The sequence below is a fragment of the Dermacentor andersoni genome, chromosome 3 (assembly GCF_023375885.2).
Source record: "Dermacentor andersoni chromosome 3, qqDerAnde1_hic_scaffold, whole genome shotgun sequence".
Classification (NCBI taxonomy): Eukaryota; Metazoa; Arthropoda; class Arachnida; order Ixodida; family Ixodidae; genus Dermacentor; species Dermacentor andersoni.
Genome location: NC_092816.1, coordinates 160,400,864 through 160,421,941, shown reverse-complemented (window position 1 = coordinate 160,421,941; position 21,078 = coordinate 160,400,864). Strand labels below are relative to the sequence as shown.

At 46.0% G+C, this 21,078-nt stretch overlaps 1 protein-coding gene across 1 annotated transcript; it reads left to right on the top strand.

The window, feature by feature from the left end:
- The first annotated feature begins 18,523 nt into the window (after positions 1–18,523).
- LOC126524547 (uncharacterized) lies at positions 18,524–19,811 on the top strand. Its single transcript, XM_050172845.3, has 5 exons — positions 18,524–18,662; positions 18,790–19,029; positions 19,098–19,269; positions 19,345–19,487; positions 19,544–19,811. Exons 1-5 carry the CDS (start codon positions 18,524–18,526, stop codon positions 19,720–19,722), a joined length of 873 nt encoding a protein of 290 aa, XP_050028802.2. The 3' UTR covers positions 19,723–19,811.
- The last annotated feature ends 1,267 nt before the right edge of the window (positions 19,812–21,078 follow it).

Sequence of the window (21,078 nt, the reverse complement as noted above, 5' to 3'; positions counted from 1 at the left end):
GACAGTGAGGTGGCATGCACACAGCATGTTACAAGTGCGTGCAAACAAGAGACTGCTGCTGCGACATCACCAGCCAGAAAACACTTTAGGTAGTCAAATTTGGCGGAACATGTCAAATCAGTTGAGGTGAATAGTTGGGTCAAATTGTTCTCAGAAGCCTGTCCACTCATTGATGTCCCCTTGAATGTGGACATATGTAGAGGTAGCAATCGAGGTCCTACGTATCTGGCTGTTGTCTCGTTTCTAGGCAATATGACTGCCTTGTGCGCTTGAAGTTTGTGATTGTATGCTTTGTGCTCATTTTATATAGGTGATTTGGCAATGACGATTTGGCAACCAGCCAATCAGTGTGCAATTGAGGGTGACACTACAGTTGAACCCACTTATAAAGATATCGGTTAGGACAACAAAAAGCTGCTACACTGTCAACTTTTGTATGTTTTGTGTGGGGAAATAACCTGCTTTCTACAGTGGCCCCATGCCGCATTATCGGTTATAACGATGGATTCTGGCTGCTGAATGTCCGTGCTGAAAGGTAATGGAATCTGACATCCTTGAAAAGAAAAAAAAGTGAAATGCTAGCCGCTGCATGCTTGCCCGCCACTGCAACTGCCGCCGCGCGCTTCTCTCCATGAGAGATTCACACCAGCCTCGCGCATCTCTCCCGTCGCCCTTCCACCCCTCCGAACAAGAATGGGCTGCGGCCATAGCTCTGTGCCTCGCCACTCCAGAACGCAAATGGACCACGCCAACTGCACTGCTGGCACTGCTTCCAGATTGCTCGCTGGGCCATCTCTATGGCTGGGTCCTCACTGTTGGTTCTTTATTCTATGGTCCTCATTCTGCCCAGTTCTGCTAATGGATTAAGTCACTCGTAGTTGTCTCTGTTTGTTGCATCGAAGCCATTCCTGGCCATGTTGTTTCTCAGCCTTGTATGAGTTGCTGCCGAAATGGAAGATGGATGATCTGCCTGCTGATCATCAGCAATGCACTACGTTGCTGGTGAAAAGGCACACTGCTATAGATTTGGAAACCAAATGCTTCTAACTGATGAGGCGATCGTCATGAACGTGCATCGGATAGCGACAGTGACGGCCACGACAGCAGCGCTGACACTGTAGGGCAGGCTGCCTCAAATCGTCTTCACCCAGTCCATCGTGGCGCTGTTCATCGAACTTTTCTCGTGAACGTGCGCAACAACATTCCTGGGGAACTTTTATTTGGCCAGTAGTGTGTTGTGTCCGTCCATCAACAAAACAGCACAGCATTGCTCTTTTTCACTTCTTCCCATAACCTGCTGTCCTAAGCTTGATCTCTCACTCTTCGTTTACTGTGTATATGCCATGGGCATGTCGAAGAGCACCGGTGTCTGGTCAGTGTTTGCAATCTGCTCCAGTTGATAGCTCTTTTGCCGCCATTTTTCAATGACTTAGTACTGGAATGCCATGAGCTTTTCCTCAGAATTCGCTGGCTAGTTTCTGGCACGCGAAAGCCAGTTGTCTGAGGCTGAAGCCGAAACATTTCATGAAACGCATTACCCAGCCTTTGCTGCGCTTGAAATTGGTTTGTGTGATACCCCTAGCATTGGTGACCTCCCTTGCCTTTGCCTGTATAATCCCCATCGTTATGTGCATTCCTGCTTCTCTCTGTTCCCTAATGAATACGCCGTATCTTCCACCTCATGGTGTTGACTCCTCTGTGGTCCGGTGAAACCCATGCGGGCTGCACTGCAGTTGGAAAGCTTGTTCCATTTCCGCCACCGTAGCATGTTCTTTTCGTCCATGCCGAACTCGTGCTGTACTTGGAGGTTGGAGGTTTTCTCCATGTGTAAAACGACCTTTTGCCATTAGCCTGTAGTGTAGTGGCACCACTTGGTCAGTGCCACCACAGTGGCTGGCACGAGGCTACAGCGCAACACTTGAAAAAAATTTGGACAACCTGCTCTGAACGATCGCTTCCAGAGAACACTATGGCGCACGCATATGTTGCTACAAGTCTGTGACGGTGAGGTGGCGATAGGTATGTGGCAGTTGCGGCCAAACCACCGACTCAAATCTAAGCCGACCCCTTGCTTCCGTACTTCATTTTCTTTTTAGAAGTATCGACCAGTAATTACGGTATTAAAACACTGCACATATGTTAGTACACTTGTTTTTCCTGCCCCATATTTGTAGCACATTGGCTAGTTGGTTCATGTTTCCAACACAATTTAAATATTTAACTTTTATGTTACCTGCATTTGTAGGTCTCAGTATCGGTACATGAGAATGTTAAATTTACATGTACAGTGAAACCTTGTTAAATCGTAGTTGGCCGGAGCTTGGAAAAAGTATGTATTAAACGGCAGTACTGCTAAACTGAAATAGTGTGAGATTGCTCACTTACCTGTCAAAAACGGAACTCGGAGAGAGTGCAATAAAAGGGCAAAAAACATGCAGTATTATCCATTTTGCACGACGAAAGTCTGTTATATTCGTTTGATGCCGCGGCAGCCTAGCAGCGACGACAGCAGCATCAAACTCCTTTAATCTCGGCAAACACTCGCATGAGGCTGACGTAATGCGCATCTTCTGCCACTGTCGGGCCTGAACCGCCCGTGCTGTCGTTTTCTGTGTCGTCCTCATCACTGTCGTTAGGGGACACTTCAGCAATAACAGAGGCAACGATGGTGAAAAGACAAACCTCAAAAAGTTTAATCTCGTAGCCAACGTCTTTTCGCGGTCCCAGCAGCACTGCCGAGCATCTTCTCCTTCGCATTCCAAGTGCCACATACCATATTGAACGGTAGATCCTTCTCGCGTGCCAGCGCCTACTTTGTGCCACGTTCGGTAGCACAAACAATTTCCAATTTTTCATTTATGCTGAGCACCTGGTTTTTGTCCAAACTTTGGCATGACGCAAGTCCTAGCTTGCACGATGCCACAGCACTATCTGGCTCGGCACCGAAATAATGTTGATGTTAGTGTGGCTTCACCCTTCCAAGCGGCTTCTGCGTTCGTGCTTCGAGGCCGTTCTGATCTCAGGCTCATTCTGCCTGGCCGACCTACCGCCGTGATTGTGCTAGGAAAAGTGCAAACACTGTGTTAACCAATACGTACGCAATAAACTGGAACGGTTTATGCGAATACAAAACAGATTATGTTGAATAGCCGCTGAGTTGGGGACTTCACTTTACTACGTTTAAAATGAAACTGCTGTTTAAGCAGGTACAGTTTAGCGATGTCTTACTGTATTCTTGTACAGTAAGTCACTGCAACATAGTGTTTGTAGTATTAATTAATTCATCAATAGTTAGCCTTTTTGTATCTTGTTTCGTAATCCACATTGTGAAAACTTATTCCTGTTTCTGACGATGAGCCGTCACACTTATAAGCCATTATATTTGGAGAAATACTTTGATGGCCGATAATTAAATCCTCTTCCCGGAAGAGGTGCACCAGTATAGTTCTGTTGCGTATGGAAATCTGAAATCACAGCTACTGCCTGCACTAGTTTGAAGGAATTCAGACTATAAGGTACATGTTGTCCACTGATAAGCATGTAGTACTGTAAATTCTTAATAACACTGCACTGAGCTTATGTATGTAAGCTATGCATTAGGAGACATGTAATGTGTTTAGGCTGAGCTCTCCAGTGGTGGCGTACCTTTGTCTGAAACTTCTGTACTGTCCAAGTGCATCATTTTTACGCAAAGCTTTCTTTGGCTTTTGCAAGGGATGTTTGCTCAGTCGGTTTCTTACTGAGTATACTTGGCAAGTTTCTTGCTGAGTAAACTAGCCAATGCTTGATGCATTCTTAGTAAACTGGGCTGGTCCCGGAGATGATGCGGTCTGAACTAGGCCAATTCTGGAAACTCTGATGTGTTGTTGCTTGAGTCACATAGAGTTTCCACAGTCGTGTGGGCATTTTTGGTGGCAGAGCAATTTTAAAGTTGAGCATATAAAGAAAACCTGCATTGTGGGAATTTGTGGCATTTGCACCTGTGTGATGGGACTGAAGCACATTTTTAAAACTTGTGCTATGCTGAAAACATAGTACATAACGCAGTTACCCGCGCATTAGCACTAAGTCAATTGGCTCAAGTTTTCTGTGATGAGAGAATGCGAACAGTTCCTTGTATGTACAGTGTCATACCTGGTGGTAATACATCATACTACATGCTAAATGGTAAAAGTGTTAACTTGCAACTACAAATTTGCATGTTACACGTTGGCTGCCACCAACAATGAAATGCGACCCCACAGTAAAGCTTGGGTGGAATATGCACTCAGCTTTCTTTCTTGGGAAACATAGGCAATGCCAAACAATGTTTGAAAACTTTGGTTGAAGAGCACAGCCAAAGAGTAGACAATGTATCGACCTGTCCAGCTTTCCCCAGTTCACATGTGTGCGTGTTTGCAGTTTGTGTAAAATACCATATGTCCTGGAACATGCACTAAACAGAACGCAAAGCTGCTGGGGACATGACACAGAAAAGAAATAATGAAAACCACATACGATTATATGAAAAAGAAAAAGGTAAAACCCATGATGGGGATTCAGGAATTGCCATTCTTCAATATCAATGAGTGTACATAGAGCGCAGCGGTGCTGTTTGACCACCACTTCAATGGTTCATACAATTTTGCTCTCAATCCATGCACACAACTGCTTATTTGTGCTCAAGTATTAATGTGGAATAATCTGTGGTCTTCACTAGTCTTTTTAACGCCACTTGATTGGGTCGCAGATTGCTATGAACAGTTTTTATATCCAGCACAAACCTTAATTGTTCTCAATGAAGTGATTGAATGTAACCATTCTGTTTTTACATATAAATGCATTGTATAATACAGCTTGTTAAATGACATATATGTAACGCAAATGCCTTATTGTAAAAGAAGTAGTGTGTACTCCAGCTGCCCACTCATTTTTCCTGGCACCTCATGGACAAAAGGTTAACAAAAGGTCCAATATGCTGCAGGACAGCACCTTTTGTTAACCTTTTGTCCGTGAGGTACTTCATGTTGCTTCAAAGAAAGTGTCATCTACAGAGAAGCTGACACAGTGCATGTGCTGTCTGAAGCGGGACAGATACAAAGTTGAAGGAACGTGAAACAGAGTGACCTTTTCACTGAAAAGCACAATTTCTTATGCTTATTGTTTGTTTATTAGGCGAGCTCTTACACACTGGCTCACATGCACCAATACTCATTCCCGTGAACTTGCACTGTACTGATTTTTTATCACCATAAGGATTATGAAACTTCTTTGTTGTTTCAAGCTTTTTCAGAACTATTTCGCTAATCCCAAGGTACAATATGTGTTCTCACTCACAACCAATTCTGTCCATTCTATCTACAGGCATTGATGCAAGGAATGACTGCCAAAGTCATTTTTCACACTGTTTATAATTGCTGTACACTGGGCATGTGCACTTCCATCATTAAACACTACGGTGATATTGTACAACGCATTAAGTCCATGAATATCCCTGACTGACATCTCTGATGCAAGCAATATTATTAGGATGTGACAAAGTGCATGCGTCTTCTGTCATGGATCAAACTGCCTGCAATAAACTCCTTTGCCAACTCGTCCTTGTTTGAAGTGTTTCCAATGCGCTATAATCACATTGCCAGATTCTTTTATTGTGTGCACAAACAAACATGTAGCATTTTATTATGAAACTTTGATGGTACCCGACTCCTATATTGCATTAAAATCTTAGGCAGATCTACTCTGAACAAGGGATTCATTCTCTGATGATAGCTTTTGACAATATCATTGTGCTATATGCAGTGCTTATTGGTTGGTTGAGGAATGCGTTATGCAAAGGCAGTAGTATCGCCATAAGCGTTCATCCGAGACTATGTCCCCAAGTGAAAATCATTGCATCAAAAGTACCGACACCTGCTTTGATGGGGCTGTATGTGTTCGTTGCATGAAATTCCAGAAGTTGAACTCTGAACATCTCGTTTGCTCTGGTAAATATGTGTCACAATCGTTCAGTGTCATACAGCACATTGATCATGCTCTTGCATGTACTACAAACAACTCATCATAAATCTCGCTGTCATTGATGAGCTTTTGTATGCAATTCATAGTCATCCTCAAAGATCATGTTGCTCATACGACTACAGTGCGCACACATCGCATGCCACCTCACACACCTCATACATAATCTCGTCAGGTCTACACAGCACATCGCACACGTCATACAAGCTCTACGCATTCTTATCGCACACGTCATACAAGCTCTACGCATTCTTATCGCACATCGCATAAATCTCGTGCACTTCTCTACGCATTCTTATCGCACATCGCATAAATCTCGTGCACTTCGTAAAAGTGCGCGTACCACATCATAGAGATCTCGCTCATCTTATACGAGGTCGTTCAATATGCATAGCATATCGTTCATTTCTCGTCAAATCTGTGCGACATGCATACATCTCGTTCAATTTCTCATACAAATCTGTACGACATGCATACATCTCGTTCAATTTCTCATACAAATTTTTCAATAGGGTACAAAGTGCAGCTAAAGCTAGGAGTTGCATTGCACGGCAGAAGAAAGCATCCTCCGTTCTCAGCCCCTAATCCCCCTCCCCATGAAGCTGGCTGAATGGAAGCTTCACTGTTGCACAATGGGTGAGCCCTCCACCATTGTCGGAACACAAAATTATTGGAAATACCTAAACCAGGGTTTCTGCAGGTCTCCGAGAGAAAAATTAAAGGACATTCAAGGACTTTCCAGGCCCTGTGAAAGCTTTTTCAAGGGTGCAAGGTCCCATGCAAAAATAGGAGATAAGATCAGCATGCGGATCTTATCTCCTAATGTTAAAGTGTCTATACTGCTTAAATAAAAGGTCTGACGTTCAGTGGTTGTGCTCAGCAATATCTGTGCCTTACCGTATGCCCCTTTTTTTGTGCTGATGACAAGTTTCCCAGTTCAAGCTAAACCATTATCGAGCTTTAACTGTCCTCCAAGTAACAAACGTGAGGCTGACTTCTCTTGAGGCCGAAGTGTGTTCGGAGTCAATAGTGCACAGTGAAACCTCGTTTCTATGAACACCACATTAACAAACTTTTCAGAAATCCCCTGCTGACTTCTTGCAGTTTCAATGTAAAAATATTTGAGTACTACGAACTTCAGAATACCAAACTTTTAAGAATAGTGATTGCTATTCAGTTTTCTTTGATGTTAAGACCTCAGTACTACAAACTAATATTCCGAAATGTGAGGATTCTTAGATTTCCGTGTATTCTTCACAGCAGCCGAAACAGTAGGCTAGCAGACAAGGCACAGAGAGTGGACATCACGGCGCGTGGGTTCCGAAAACCGTGAGATGGGACCAGAGAAAAAAAGAATGTGGGCAGGTGGAACCGACGGCGCATAAGGTTTTGCAAGCACATGCTCCGACCAGAAAAATGTCGCCTAGCAACGGAGGCATGTCTCCCTTTTTTTCACCCTTCTTTCTGTGCACACCTTTCTTCCGCGCTTTTTTATGCGGTCGGATTAGCTATATGCACAGTGAAATGTAACCTCTGTACTCGTGGGGATGCCACACGGTCACAGTTTGCACTTTCCAGACAGTGTTGTTGACGCTTGCTTGCACTTTGACATAGTTCAGATGTCCGCCTCGAGCGAGACACTTGTGGTGTCCACGGCAAGAAATGTGAAAAACAAACAAAAAGCAAGAAACATTGCGCTTTGGGGACATAGAGCTACATTTTTGTCGGTAATTTTCTCAGCGTCAGCGTCTTGTTTTGCACGCGTCACTCTTACTATACGGTGCTTCATTGTGCATGGCAGCGGAATCTGTGGAAATTAGCAGCAGCACGCCGTCAGAGCCAACAGCGATGTTATTGTGAATAGTTCATATGGTGAGAACTTGTGAACTGATAGGTTGATGGGCGGAATGGTTAATTTTGGGGCTTTCACTATAACGATCTTTCAGAGTAATCAACAATTTACCGTGGTCCCCTGAATTTCGTTATATTGAGATTTCCTGTATAAGCATTCACCTCACATTCCTTATTTGTGGCAATAATCGATGACACACGGACCTTTTTTTCCTGACATTCCATTGGAAAGCATATCTATGAAGACCTAGTGATACAGAAATTTGGCCTCACCTCTCCATCAACAGTGGAAAAAAATCCACCTTGAGGGGATGACAGCCCTGGGTCCACTGCACTAGAGAGTGCAAGTGCACTCCCGGAAGTTGGGGCCTCTGCTACTGTGCCTGGCAAGTTTGTGGCCTCCACTGCAAACAATGACAACATTGATTGAAACATATGGTGGTCATAGCAGGCTTTCAGGCAGAAATCATGGGAGCATGCGGACAAACATCACATAGGCAGACTGACATTTCTGAGTGATTCTGCATTGACGTGCAGTCGGCCCAGACTGCACAGCTTCTCAAGTTGAAGCTGCACTGTCGCCCTTGCCCTAAAACCCTCTGTTTCCCTTATGCCAACCGGAACACTCTTGAAGTCCACGTCAACAATGTCCTTGCCAGCTTTAGTTGATACTGAGGTGCATGTCTCCGTTATAAATGCCAGTTTTCATTGTCGCAAGAAGATCCTTACAACCTCCCACAACTCGAAATGTATGTGCCACTGACAGACAGTGCGATAGTCGCTGTTGTTGGTTACCGTTGCTGGTCACTAAGTGGTTATTCTTACGGGCCTTGCACAATGTCCTCATGCTTGGACTTGATTTTCTTTCTGTCAATTCTGCTCTGACTTTGCTCCGCTGGTGTCCTCCACCTACTAATGTCTCCTTTCTGCAAATCCAATGACAAACCTCCGTCTTGCTTATATTGCAGCAAGTTCGTTCGCCTACCATTTAACACTGCAACGTATGTCGAATTGTCATGTACACCAGCTGTTCCAGATGATGACTACTGCATGACACGTCTTACTGACGTCCTATTCATACACAATGTTGTTGCACCCTGCACAGTCCTGAGCATTACGGTTAGCAGAACCTGCGTTCCACTCGTGAATTTCGGCTTCAATTCCACATGGTATTTTCATGGCCCATCTTTGCCCCCTGCAAGACATTCACGTAGAAGCTTTTCCAAGATTGAGCAGTACAAATGCCATCGAAGCGTGCGCACCGGTGTGGTATGCAGGAAACACCATTCGAAAGGTTGCGCAGGCCGCGAGGCACACAAAGGTGGCTCTGAGAACGACAGCTCACGATTTTTCAGTGAAGAATGAGCTGGAGAGGGTGTGAACGCATTGCAATGTGATCAAGCATGTGCTCAAAGAGAAGAGGCACGGCAGACGTGCACTCATTTGCCCTCCCCCTTAGCATGCCCGAGAACAATATTCTCTTCTACCCGGACTGTGGCTACACATGGTTGTCCGCGCAGCAGAGCGCACACACAGGCCATGTGCTGTACTATGTGCACAGGTTTCCAGCACGTCTAGTAGGATGTCACTAGTCTATAGTTGACGAGGCAAGGTGTGAAGCATTTGGTACCCATTGGAGAGCTCAGATTTTGAAAAGCGGATAGCTTTCGCACTCTTACGGCAGTTCTTGTGGTAAGTACAATGGTGTATGTGCAAGGGAAGGAGAGGAACCACTCCGAGGAAAAGGGTCTGCATGACTTTGGGCAACCTACTATAGCCAAGAACAAGGGGAGAGGGGCGAAAAGCAAGGGGCAACTTTGCTCGTTAGCTTGTTCATTGCAGGCACGTGAGAGAGGGTGTGTGCTTTCAAGCAAGAGACCAGGAGAGGCCAGATAGAGGAGGAGAGGCTGTCGCTTGCTCGCTCACTAGGGGTAGGTGCTAAAGGGATAAGGGAATGTAATTCACTTGCTCATTCAAACTATTCGCTCACATTGATAACAATCAAATGGTTTGTGCATAATTTTTTATCAAGACGAATATTTTACAATATTGCTTTTATTTTATGAGCATCGTGCATCTGATGGCGGTCGCAGGCATTAAGCACAGTCAGCTATGGTGTCTAAGGTTTATGACAACACAAGACGTGCATACGCAAATTGTAGATGCAGTAAGCCACATTGATGCATGCTCTCAGGGTAAACTGCATCACACCTGCCATAATACCGAACCCACAACCTTCGCATTTCGCGGGTTCGGTTGTGGCTTCGGTTCCCACCTGCGGCAAGTTGTTTTTTCATCCACTTTAATTTCCATTAATTTCCCCTATGTTGTCCTTGGTGTCAGTGTTTGTTGGCTTCTCATTATATGACTAATAAAAATCGGGCCCTTCGGTTAACTCCCTTTCTTCTCGTTCATTACATAACGAGGGTCTCGAATCCGGCTACCTTGATGGCTTCAGGTAGCATATGCGGGTTTATCGACCAGTTGCCTTCACCCAAAAAGATAACATTCTCGTGACACCTGCGGCGAAAAGGACGTTCCACGTCCACCGCCATGGTCTGTGAGTGGTGGCGCTGGCTAACACTCCCAGGGTTCTACTAGGACACATGAATACCCAAGAAAGTGGATGGGGAAACAGCGCCGCGGTAGCTCAATTGGTAGAGCATCGCACGCGAAATGCGAAGGTTGTGGGGTTCGGTTCCCACCTGCGGCAAGTTGTTTTTTCATCCACTTTAATTTCCATTAATTTATCGTTTCTTCATTTCATTTATTAAGCACGAATAATTTCCCCTATGTTGTCCTTGGTTTCAGTGTTTGTTGGCTCCTCATGATATGACTAATAAAAATCGGGCCCCTCGATTAACCCCCTTTCTTCTCGTGTCTTAAAGAAAGGTGGTTCAACGCCACGCTACTCAGACGAGCTGTATATATCTGCATTGCATTACACACGTCACGCAATGCATTCCCCGGCATCACCATGGGTAGGCCGTGGGTGCAGCGCACGGCAGAAGAAAAGGTTGCCGTACATGAACTTAAGCGAAATTAAGCGCGATCATGCCCTTAAGGCCAATCCGGTGTATCGGCACCAGCATGCAGAAGCTATGTAGGAGACACTTGTGCAGTCGAGATGTCTACTAGTCTTGTGATCATAAGCATGTACAGGCTCGGCCACTCTTAGGGTGAACACGGCTCCCCGTGGCCGCGCTCCGCGGGCGCCAGTGCGGCGGTGCATCGAAGGAAGCGAAGCGGCGCAGACGCACATGGACCTGGGAGAGGCGCTTCGCGTCGTCTGCTACAGCGCTGGAGCGCGCCGCTCTGGCTTTGCTCTAAAGTAGTCTTCACTAGACCCAGGTGACTGAGTGACCGAGGCGGTGTTGCGGGAAGGCGCACTTCACTAACTGGAGCATTTTCCAGCCGGTTCGGTCTACGACTATCAAGGGTCGCCTCTGCGCCCCAGCCTAATAAAGAGCGCGAAAAAATGACTGCATTTTTACCCTCATCACTTATAAAAACATGCTAAGTGATTTATGTGGTGAGAAGCTTGTTTCTGTTAATGTATATTGATTAAGCAGGCTGTTCACAAGCTGTAGACTGAACCAGCTGGAAAATGCTCCAGTTAGTGAAGTGCACCTTCCCGCAGCGCCGCCTCGGTCGCTCAGTCACCTGGGTCTACCGAAGTGTACTTTACAGCAAAGCCAGAGCGGCGCGCTCCTGCACTGTAGCAGACGACGCAAAGCACCTCCCCCAGGTACGTGTGCACCTGCGCCGCTTCGCTTCGATGCGCCACCGCGCCGGACGCATTGGCGCCCCGTGGAGCACGGCCACGGTGAGCAGTGTTCACCCTAAGAGTGGACGAGCCTGTACATTAGACCGAACACATCTCGTTGCGACTCGGAAACATTTATCGCAGAAACAATAAAGGCCTGAAAGTCCCACAGTACGCTGATCCTTGTGTGCAAGTACCTTTTAACATCGATGTGGCAAAAAAGCATGACAAATGTATTGAGTTTAATGCTAGATCACTACACGTTGAAACTGAAGATGCTACAGAGACCCATGACACAACACTGTTCCAGCGGTGATCTCACATTTGCAAGCAGGCTGTGTCATGTTACGATGGCAGAGTCTCTGACCGTCTACACCAGCGATCACAATGCAATACTATGCAAGTGTGTGCGTGCGCGTAATCAATGGCTACACGATCTAAAATAAAGGCTGTGGAACTTAACGAAATGTGTCTTCATTCAGCTTCAACACTAAAAAAATGCAATCCTAAACAAGATCAAATCACATATGCGTACCATCGGGTCGCTCAGCACTTAATGGTTTCCTTGCGTGGTCGTTGGCTTTGGACTTTGATTCAGTTTGCATTGGGGAAAGCGTCACATTCAACCATCTTTCTTTCAGAAAGGGGCTTTTTTTAACCTGATTAACACTGCACTGGCCCAGAAAGAAAGGCCAGTCGGCAATCCAAAACCAGATAGCCACACAGAAATAACAGTACCTTCATTCAGAGATACTGGTGTGTCGGTCACTTGGCCTGCAGTTTGTTGAGGCAGACCTGAAGCCTCTGTTGGCTGCCGGTAGCCCACAGACAAGTTGCTCTGTGCATAATCCCTTCTGGCCTGGGCACTGGCTTCGGCCTCCTCCACTTGGGCTTTCCCCCGAGCAACCTCTGCATTTAAATTCATTAATGCACTGTTCAGGTAAACTGCCAATGAATGACTGCTGTACACCTAAATCTACAGAAAAAGTTTATTACTGCCTGCCACTGCTTCAGCAACATGAAGAGGTCACAAATTGAGTACACAAAGTCAGTGTACACCTTCTTCATGCCCCAGCATGAAGAACATGCCATCATGCAAGGGTAGCGATGTAGGCTTGTTCGTAAATCTTGACAAAAGGGAGTTAGAAACACCATGACAAAGGAAGGCATGGTGAAATCCACAGGCGCTATGTCACTAAAGGTGCTTATTTCCTTGACCAAGCTGAACTGAGGTACCATCAGTACGAAATGTCACTGACATGATCAATCTGCTCAGATTCAGTTTGTTAGGCCAGTGGCTTCAGTATTTCTACCCACAATTACTTTGATAATAAGCTTAAACTAGTAAACTCAAGAAAAATTTGGGAATGTCGCCAGGTATGAATAGGGAATGTCAACAGTGACCATAATAACAAATAACTTGGCATCAAGCAAGGGTTATCCTGGATATAAATATGAATAGCAATTTTTATGAACGTGAACTGTGTGTGAAAAATGCACAAAGAAGCAGCTGGGAATTTTACAATCGTTTTACATGCTGCAGGTCATCTAACAAACTATTAAAATAATTAAATTCTGGAGTTTTACGTATCAACCATGACATGATTACAAGGCACACCATAGTGGGGGGGACTCCAGATTAATTTTGACCACCTGCAGCTCTTTAATGCACACTACTGCACAAAACATGAGCGTTTTTGCATTTTGCCCCCACCGAAATGGGGCCACCGTGGTCGAGATTTCATCCTGCACCATCGGGCTTAGCAGCGCAATGCGAAAGCGACAACGCCACCATGGTGGGCTGTCTAGCAAAACATAATGACTAAGTGAAATTATAAAAAACCAACAAATTATAGTCCAGGAAAGCATAGGGAGCATTTCGGTGTACATCTAATTTAAATGTAAAAAGAATAAATTTAAAAAAATGTAAGTGGATGAAAAAACAACTTGCGACTGGTGGGGGCCGAACCCACGATCTTTGCATAATGCGTGCATTTACTGCATGTTGTAGGCTCAGTCCCCACGAGCAGCAAGTTGCTTTCCATCCCTTACATTTCCCTTTGCTTTACCATTCCTACACTTCAATTAAAACTACAAATAATTTCCCCTACGCTTTCATTAACATAATTATCTGTTGGCTTCTTATGTTTATGATACACAAAAATAAGGCCCGTCGGTTCCCCTTCTTCTCATTCAAGTCCAATATTGTGATTTCTGCTAAGGGAGCACAGAGTAAATAGATCTATAAAATCATTGTTATTTCGTCCCTTTTGCACATGCAGACGTTTCTATGGCAGCGTTGCACGTAGCTGGCATGATGAAACAATAGCTCGTTATCCACACAATTTTTTTGAATATCTAACAGGAGCATATTCTTATTCATTGCAAAGAAGTACCAGCAGCAAGAGGCCATAAGAAAGTGCATGTGCTCTCCAGCACTCATGGTAAAATTACAAGCCAATGAGCACCAATTTGTATAAGCAAGCAAAGCCCCTGCAATTTTTTAATGTGCCTCCTAGAAGAAATTTGATCATGGTGGTAACTATTTCCTGTTGCAGGGTGATAGGCTACCTGAGAAGTGCATAACGTACTCACCAGTCTTTTCCAGCAACGCATTGGTAAGCTTTTTATTTAGCTCTCCGGCTTCCTTGAGCTCAAGCTTAACTTTCTTGAGCTCCTTCGCCTGCTTCTCAATTGTGGCTTTGAGCTCAGCCACCAGCTCTTCCGTTTGCGATTCAGTGGACTGAAAATTGAAGCAGTGCAAAAAAATATGGATCACTATAAAATACTGAATACTGTGCTTCTGGCCATTTTGCCACATAATATGGTTCCAAAATAGTCCTCAATGTTTTGTTCCTGCCTCATGCTGGTGCAAAATCCTCTCGTGCAGAGCCTCTGTGGCTGCCAGCTGCTGCTTTTTAGCATCTCTTGATGTTGGCTCCTTCTACACAGGCAGGATCAGAGTAGGAATGAAATGTTACCTCAAGGTTAAGTACCTATAATCCTATAAGCATATTTGAATATGAAGCATTCTTTGTCTCATTCTTTACAATTCGTAGTAGGTAGGTGCGCAGGTTCTTGTCTCGCCTCGCTTTAAAAATAAGAAAATGTGGCCCAATGGTGGAATCACACCTCTACCGTTGTTGAGCACAGCAGCTTGGTGCTTCAACCACTAGGTCACAATCACACGCATACTTCTCCTCTTCTAAAGCCAGCCAGCTCTTTGAAACACCCGGTGCATGTAGCACACGCCTTTTCCTTGTCTTCTTTCTCTTTCTCTATGACCGCTCGTTCTTTAGGTGCCTTGTTGTACTTTCCTTGGGACCGGCCCACTTTTCCTAGTACTCTTTTCATAGCAGTTTACGCAGTGTAGTAACTGAACTTCGTGACTACCAGGCTAATCATATTTATCTCTTCTCTGGAGTACAAATTCCACCATTTTCACTCTTCACTGGAGTACAAGTTCCATCATTTTCACATACCCTGCATGAAGCCTGAACAATTATGACAGTCACCGATGACATCACAATCAGTGTCTCTCCTTAGTTTGCCCACTACCGCAGAACCCAATAATTGCCATATCCTAAGGATGTGACAAACAGCCAGCAATGGCAATGGCCGATCATGCCATTGCTGCCTTATGATCCTTTGCAACATGGTCATCGTTACGCTGCTGTCCTCACACATGCATACACTCACAACCCACACACAACTACTCAATTTACAAAAACTCACTCATCCACTTGGTTTTGCTCAGTTGGAATGCTCAATAGGCAGGTAGCTGCAAAATGCTTTGCATAACATCCGATTTTCACACTGAATGGTATCAGCAGAACTTTTTAGTAGCTAACAATTCTATCATTATCTCACTGATATCTTGCTCAAGCTTCGGATGCCACATAACTAGCATGCAAGGTCCTGGTGGTATCAAGATATAGTGGGAAAGCAATGACTAGACCTTCAAATTACTAGTTCTCAGAAATACTCACCCTTTGCTTGCGAGGTCCCGGCTGATCTTCAACCTTAATTAATCTGGGAAAAGGTTCCCTCATGTTTTTTAATTTGGCGTTCAGGGCTTCCAGAATGTCTAAAACCAAAAGAGCACCACAGTTCACTGGTCACATTCAACTGCAGTCAACAGCCAACAACATCAAATGCATGAAGCTACACATAGATGTACAACCTAATTGAAAATTTAAAAATCGCACTGCAATCAGCTGGTCACAATTATATTTATGACAATTTCCTTGAACTACCTTTCTTTCACCCATATTCAGCCAAATGGTTGCAGAGACTAACGGCCACTGTGCTTTTCAACTCTTTTCTGCAGACTATACTGTATAATCAAGGTAAAATGAAATACCCCGCAGGGGCGTCTGCGTCAGCAGGCGTTTGGTGTGTTGCGACACCACGTACCCGAGCACACGAGGGCTGGACCCTCCCGCGTTTAACCGTGCGCGGCTTAGCCGTGTCCGGGGAAAGGGGGATCCTGGGGGTTGAGCCGATGCTGGGTGTTCGGACCTTTAAGGCCCCCGGGCGGAGGCAACACACCTCTTTGGCCTCTGCTTCACGTAGACGGCACCCCCGGACTGACCCACCCGGGGGAAATCGGTAGTTGCCTTTTCCTGTTTCTCTCTCCCTACAACCTTCGTCTTTTTCTTACTTTCCACCTTTCCTGTCTCCTTCTCATTTCTTTATTACTTCTGACCTTCCTGGCAGCAAGGGTTAACCTTGTGTGAGTAGCCAACCTTGGTTATGTCATATTGGGTTATAGTGGCAACGTACAGCTGGCGTTTGCAGGCCCTGTTTTTCAGGCCCTGCAGCGTCCCCTTGTTGGACTCCATGGTGGGTGGCTGGCGTTGCTGCCGAAAACTACACGTCCACACATGGCTACTTCCTTCCCTCCACTACCTGATCGCCCTCAGAAAAGAGGGCGCACCGATGAAGTCTTCCAATTTTTTGGCCGCCAAAAAGAATCCTTCCCGCGTTTTCATGTCGTCCATTCTGCAAAACCAGATAAACCAGTAAGAACTATCTCACCCTTCCTTGTTTCGAAGTCATTGACTGAAGTCTTTGGTCCAGGTTATAAGGCGTCGAGGATGGCAAGCGGGGATCTCCTCTTGGAGCTCCGCGATCAAAAACAATATGAAAAATTGTCAACACTAGTGTCATTTGGGGAAACTCAAGTAATTATAACCCCGCACCGCACGATGAACACCACCCGTGGTGTTGTCTCCGACGATGACTTGATGGAGCTCACTGAGGCTGAACTCTTGGAGGGCTTCAGTGAACAGAATGTCATAAGTGTTAAGCGAATTAAGATCAGGCGAGATGGTAAAGAGATCAAGACGAAGCATCTGATACTCACTTTCGGTTCAAGTGTCCTCCCCGAGTCCATCGAGGCCGGTAATATAAAACTTCGTGTTCGACCATACGTTCCCAATTCTCTCAGATGCTTTAAGTGCCAACGTTTCGGCCACAGTTCACAGAACTGTCGAGGCCGTCTGACTTGTGCCAAGTGCAGTGATAAAGAACATTCTTCCGAAACGTGCCAGAACACTTCACATTGTGTTGATTGTGATGGCGAGCACGCCTCGTACTCGCGGTCGTGCCCTTCCTGGCAAAAAGACAAGGAAATCGTTACAATCAAAGTCAAGGAAAACATAACTTTCAAGGAGGCACGGAGGCGGGTATCATACCTGCCCAAGAAAACCTTTGCCGATGTGGCGCGTCAGGGGGCAGCGTCACAACGGCCTCAGGCGGCTGTCCGACTCACAAGCAGTGAGTCGGCAGTTACGCCTTCTGCCCCCGCGGCGGTTGCAGCTAGCGCTGCTCCGTCAACCGAGGAGAAGGGACCATCGACACCGAAGGTGGGCGTAGCCGAGGCTGCCTCAACTTCCCAGGTCCCTTCCAGCGCTGGCAACGGCCGGCGCAGCCAAATCCCGCAGGGTGCCCCATCGACCTCCGGGCTGGTGGGCGCAGGGGTCTTGCCCTCCAAGGCGGGACTCCCCCTGAAAACTTCTCGCTCGCAAGAGCACGTGTCCGGCGCCTCACAAGAGGCAATGGACACAACACCTGTCCTCAAAGCGCACCAAGCGCCTAAGGAGCGGCGAGGCTCGCTCGAAGGCTTCAGAAAGGGCAAAACTCCCGTTACAGGGCCTCGAAAGGGCTCTGTAATTTAATCACTGTAATTTCCATAATCACTACTTCTGTTTCTGTACACACAGCACCTATTAACTCCCAATATGGATACACAAATAATTCAATGGAACGTCAGAGGTCTTCTCAGAAACCTCGATGACGTGCAGGAACTTATACAAAAACACAATCCAAAAGTGCTGTGTTTACAGGAAACACACTTAAAATCTATACACACAAACTTTCTCCGAAACTATGTTAAGTTTCGCAAAGACCGCGAGGATGCTGTCGCATCATCTGGCGGTGTAGCCGTTATTGCTGACAGAAGTGTAGCGTGTCAGCATTTAAAGCTCCAAACAGCCCTTGAGGCAGTGGCCGTTCGAGCCGTACTTTCAAATAAACTCATAACCATCTGCTCTTTGTATATACCACCACATTATCACCTTCACAGACGAGACATAGAATCGTTAATAGACGGTCTGGACTAAGCATCAAAACCTGCTTTTTGAAGAACTTGCTGGGAAGCCACTGCGTGTTGCTGGGGATGGAAGAGCTGATTCGCCGGGTCACTCTGCCAAGTATGGCACTTACTCACTGATCGACATTGATCGCAACAAGGTCTTGCATGTGGAAACTGTGCACGTAGGTATGTCTTGCACCAGGTTGAATCCCAGGTTTCGTTCATTCGGCAGTCCACTGAGGTGAATGGGTGCAGTCATTCACTGTTTTCTCCTAATTTTTCAGTCTAACGAAACAAAGGGCAGCAGCAACATGGAGCTCGAGGGCCTCAAAAGGTCTCTCACCATTCTTGAAGCAAATGGCATGGTGATTGACGTCATGGTGACTGACCGACATTCCCAAATTAAGGCGTTTGCTGCTAAAGAGGGAACTTTTGAGCACAACTATGACTGTTGGCACGTTGCTAAATGTCAGATTTCTGATACAAATCATTGCAAAAAAAAAACTTATTCGTCAGAGAACATATCAGTTTCAGAGTTCACCTACTTGTTTCAAGCTTTTCTCTGTATTTCATGCAGCGCTAAAGAAGCTCACTGCCGCTGGGAAGCTAAAGAAGTATAATGACTTTCAGCCTTGGGTAAAAGGCATTATTAACCATGTATACTGGTGCGCAGTGTCAAGCGAAGGCAGACCGGATTTAATTTTGCCAAAGTGGTGTTCGCTGGCACGTCATATTGCTGATGTGCACTGCCACGATGACCCCCTGTATGAAAAGTGCCAACATGATCAGCAGTCAAAAAAGAAATGGCTCATAGAAGGTACTACTGTCTGCATGCTTTTGTTACAGAAAATATTATTACTAAGTTTATTTCGCAAATTACCACAGGCTCTCGAGCACACGAAAAGATAAAGAGCATTATCCTCAACAAGGCTCTCTTGAAGGACATACCAAAGTTGTCTACATCAGTACAGACATTTGCAGTTGAGGCATACCACAGCACCATAATCCGGTTTGCTCCTAAAGCAACACATTTCCACTACCAAAGCATGGTTGCAAGGTAAATACTGCCCTGTACGTAAATGCTAGTGAAGCAAGTTGTGATGCGTTTGCCGACTGCATGTTTCTTTTTCAGGACTCGCCTTGCAGCGCTGCACTACAATGAAAATAGTGCACGTGAACACGCCACTACCAAAGGCCAGCACAGGTACCTGGTGAAGTATCCAAAGTCCACGAAAGTGCCTGTTGCTGCACCTATTAAGAAGGCTTGCACCTATGGTAATGGACGGTGCATTACAAATTACAACATGCGTTAACTCAATTTCTTCTTACAGATTATGTCAAACAACTCATGGACTGCACAGTTGAGCTGTGCATGGCGACGAGCTCCTTCAAGGAAGCCCTGCGACAGGCTAGCACTACAGTGCCACCGACGCTGTCTAGCAACTTTGAGCCTGTTGACAAGGACGCCCTTGTTTCCGCACGAAGAGAACGATTTAATCATGGCATGTAATCAAGCCGTGGTGCTAGTGCAACCAGCGTGAAGTTATGAAGTAAATGGTCTCAATTCACAATCAGTTCAAAGACAATTTCACATCTGTGTGTTTATGGGGCTCTTGCATTGCCCAGGGGGCGCTGCGAAAAAGGTGCTAAAAAGCGCCCTCTGTCCTAAAATGGGTCGTACCAAGCTCGGTCGTCTGCTTCGGAAAGCACGTTTACAATATCGACCCGCCACTTTCGGTTGTGTTGTATCACGGCCTACAGCGAATATCGGGCGCCGAAGATTTTTTCAGGAGTGGCACGCTGCGTAAAAGCAAGAAATTATGCAGTGCCGAATACGTGTATGCCGTTCAAGAATTAAGCGGCGAAGCTTTAGCGCGGTGTCAATCGCACGTGAAGCGAGTCGCGTACGAAGTGGAACTTCAGGTAAGGTTTGCACGCTGCTAAATTCAGGCGCACAAACGCGAGGAAATGCTTGCTGTAAATGAATCCACAGCAGCGATAAGCAGACATCATGTGTACGGAACTGCTCGAGCACACGACGGTACGCGCCGCGATGGCAGCGGTCTTTCGACATGCCGCGATGTATGAACTGCTCGGGCGCACGATCGTACGCGCTGCGACAGCAGCGGTCTTTCGACATGCCGCGAAACGGCGGGTCTCCTGCAATCTTTGTTGACTGCATGCCGCTAAACAAGTAGTTATGCCTGCGTTGTAGTAGCGGCCATCTGTCCCTTTTAGTAACTGGTAATAACTTATGCAATGCATATGAGCTCGCACGTACGTGCGAATCGTGCTGCAGCGCGAGCTCGTGAGCTGCTCGCTTGATGTAGCTTTTAATGACAACACTCGAAAATCGATCTGCTGTAATCAATACTATCTTGCTGCGCTGCCTCAACATGCTGGCTTGAGGACAAGTATGAGCACATTTATCTCTCAAACCTGTGCTGCTCGTAGTGGGGTAGTGAATTGTCACCGAATTAGCCCAGCCATTTGTGGTCATTTGCACACACCTGGGCACTTCACCACTTCGCACCGGTCGAATTGTTAATTGTCGCTGTGGCCGGGTTTCGAATCGTGAATCACCAGCCATGTCTGCTGCTATGTCGGTCTGCCGTCGGGACTGTAGGTGCAAAAGACCGAATTTTAAAACGCAGATCTATAATTAAGCGAGCTTCAAGACAGGTGAAGCAGTCAGCATGGCGCGAAGTTTCGCTTACCCAGCGCGACGAACTGCAGTTATACAGCGCGCCCGACGCTCCGCTTCGTGAGGCCTTGAAGGGAAGCGATAAAATCGGATGTTGGGATTCAGGCCTTCTTGCTCATGGCAGCCCACGACGCAGCAGTATTGACGGTGACGCTTTTCGGA

Coding starts and splice junctions, on each gene's coding strand:
- LOC126524547 (XM_050172845.3), top strand. CDS start 18,524: ATGGAGCTCGAGGGCCTCAAAAGGTCTCTCACCATTCTTGAAGCAAAT. Junction 18,663..18,789: donor TTTTGAGCACAACTATGACT/GTTGGCACGTTG, acceptor TATTTCATGCAG/CGCTAAAGAAGCTCACTGCC. Junction 19,030..19,097: donor AAAGAAATGGCTCATAGAAG/GTACTACTGTCT, acceptor AAATTACCACAG/GCTCTCGAGCACACGAAAAG.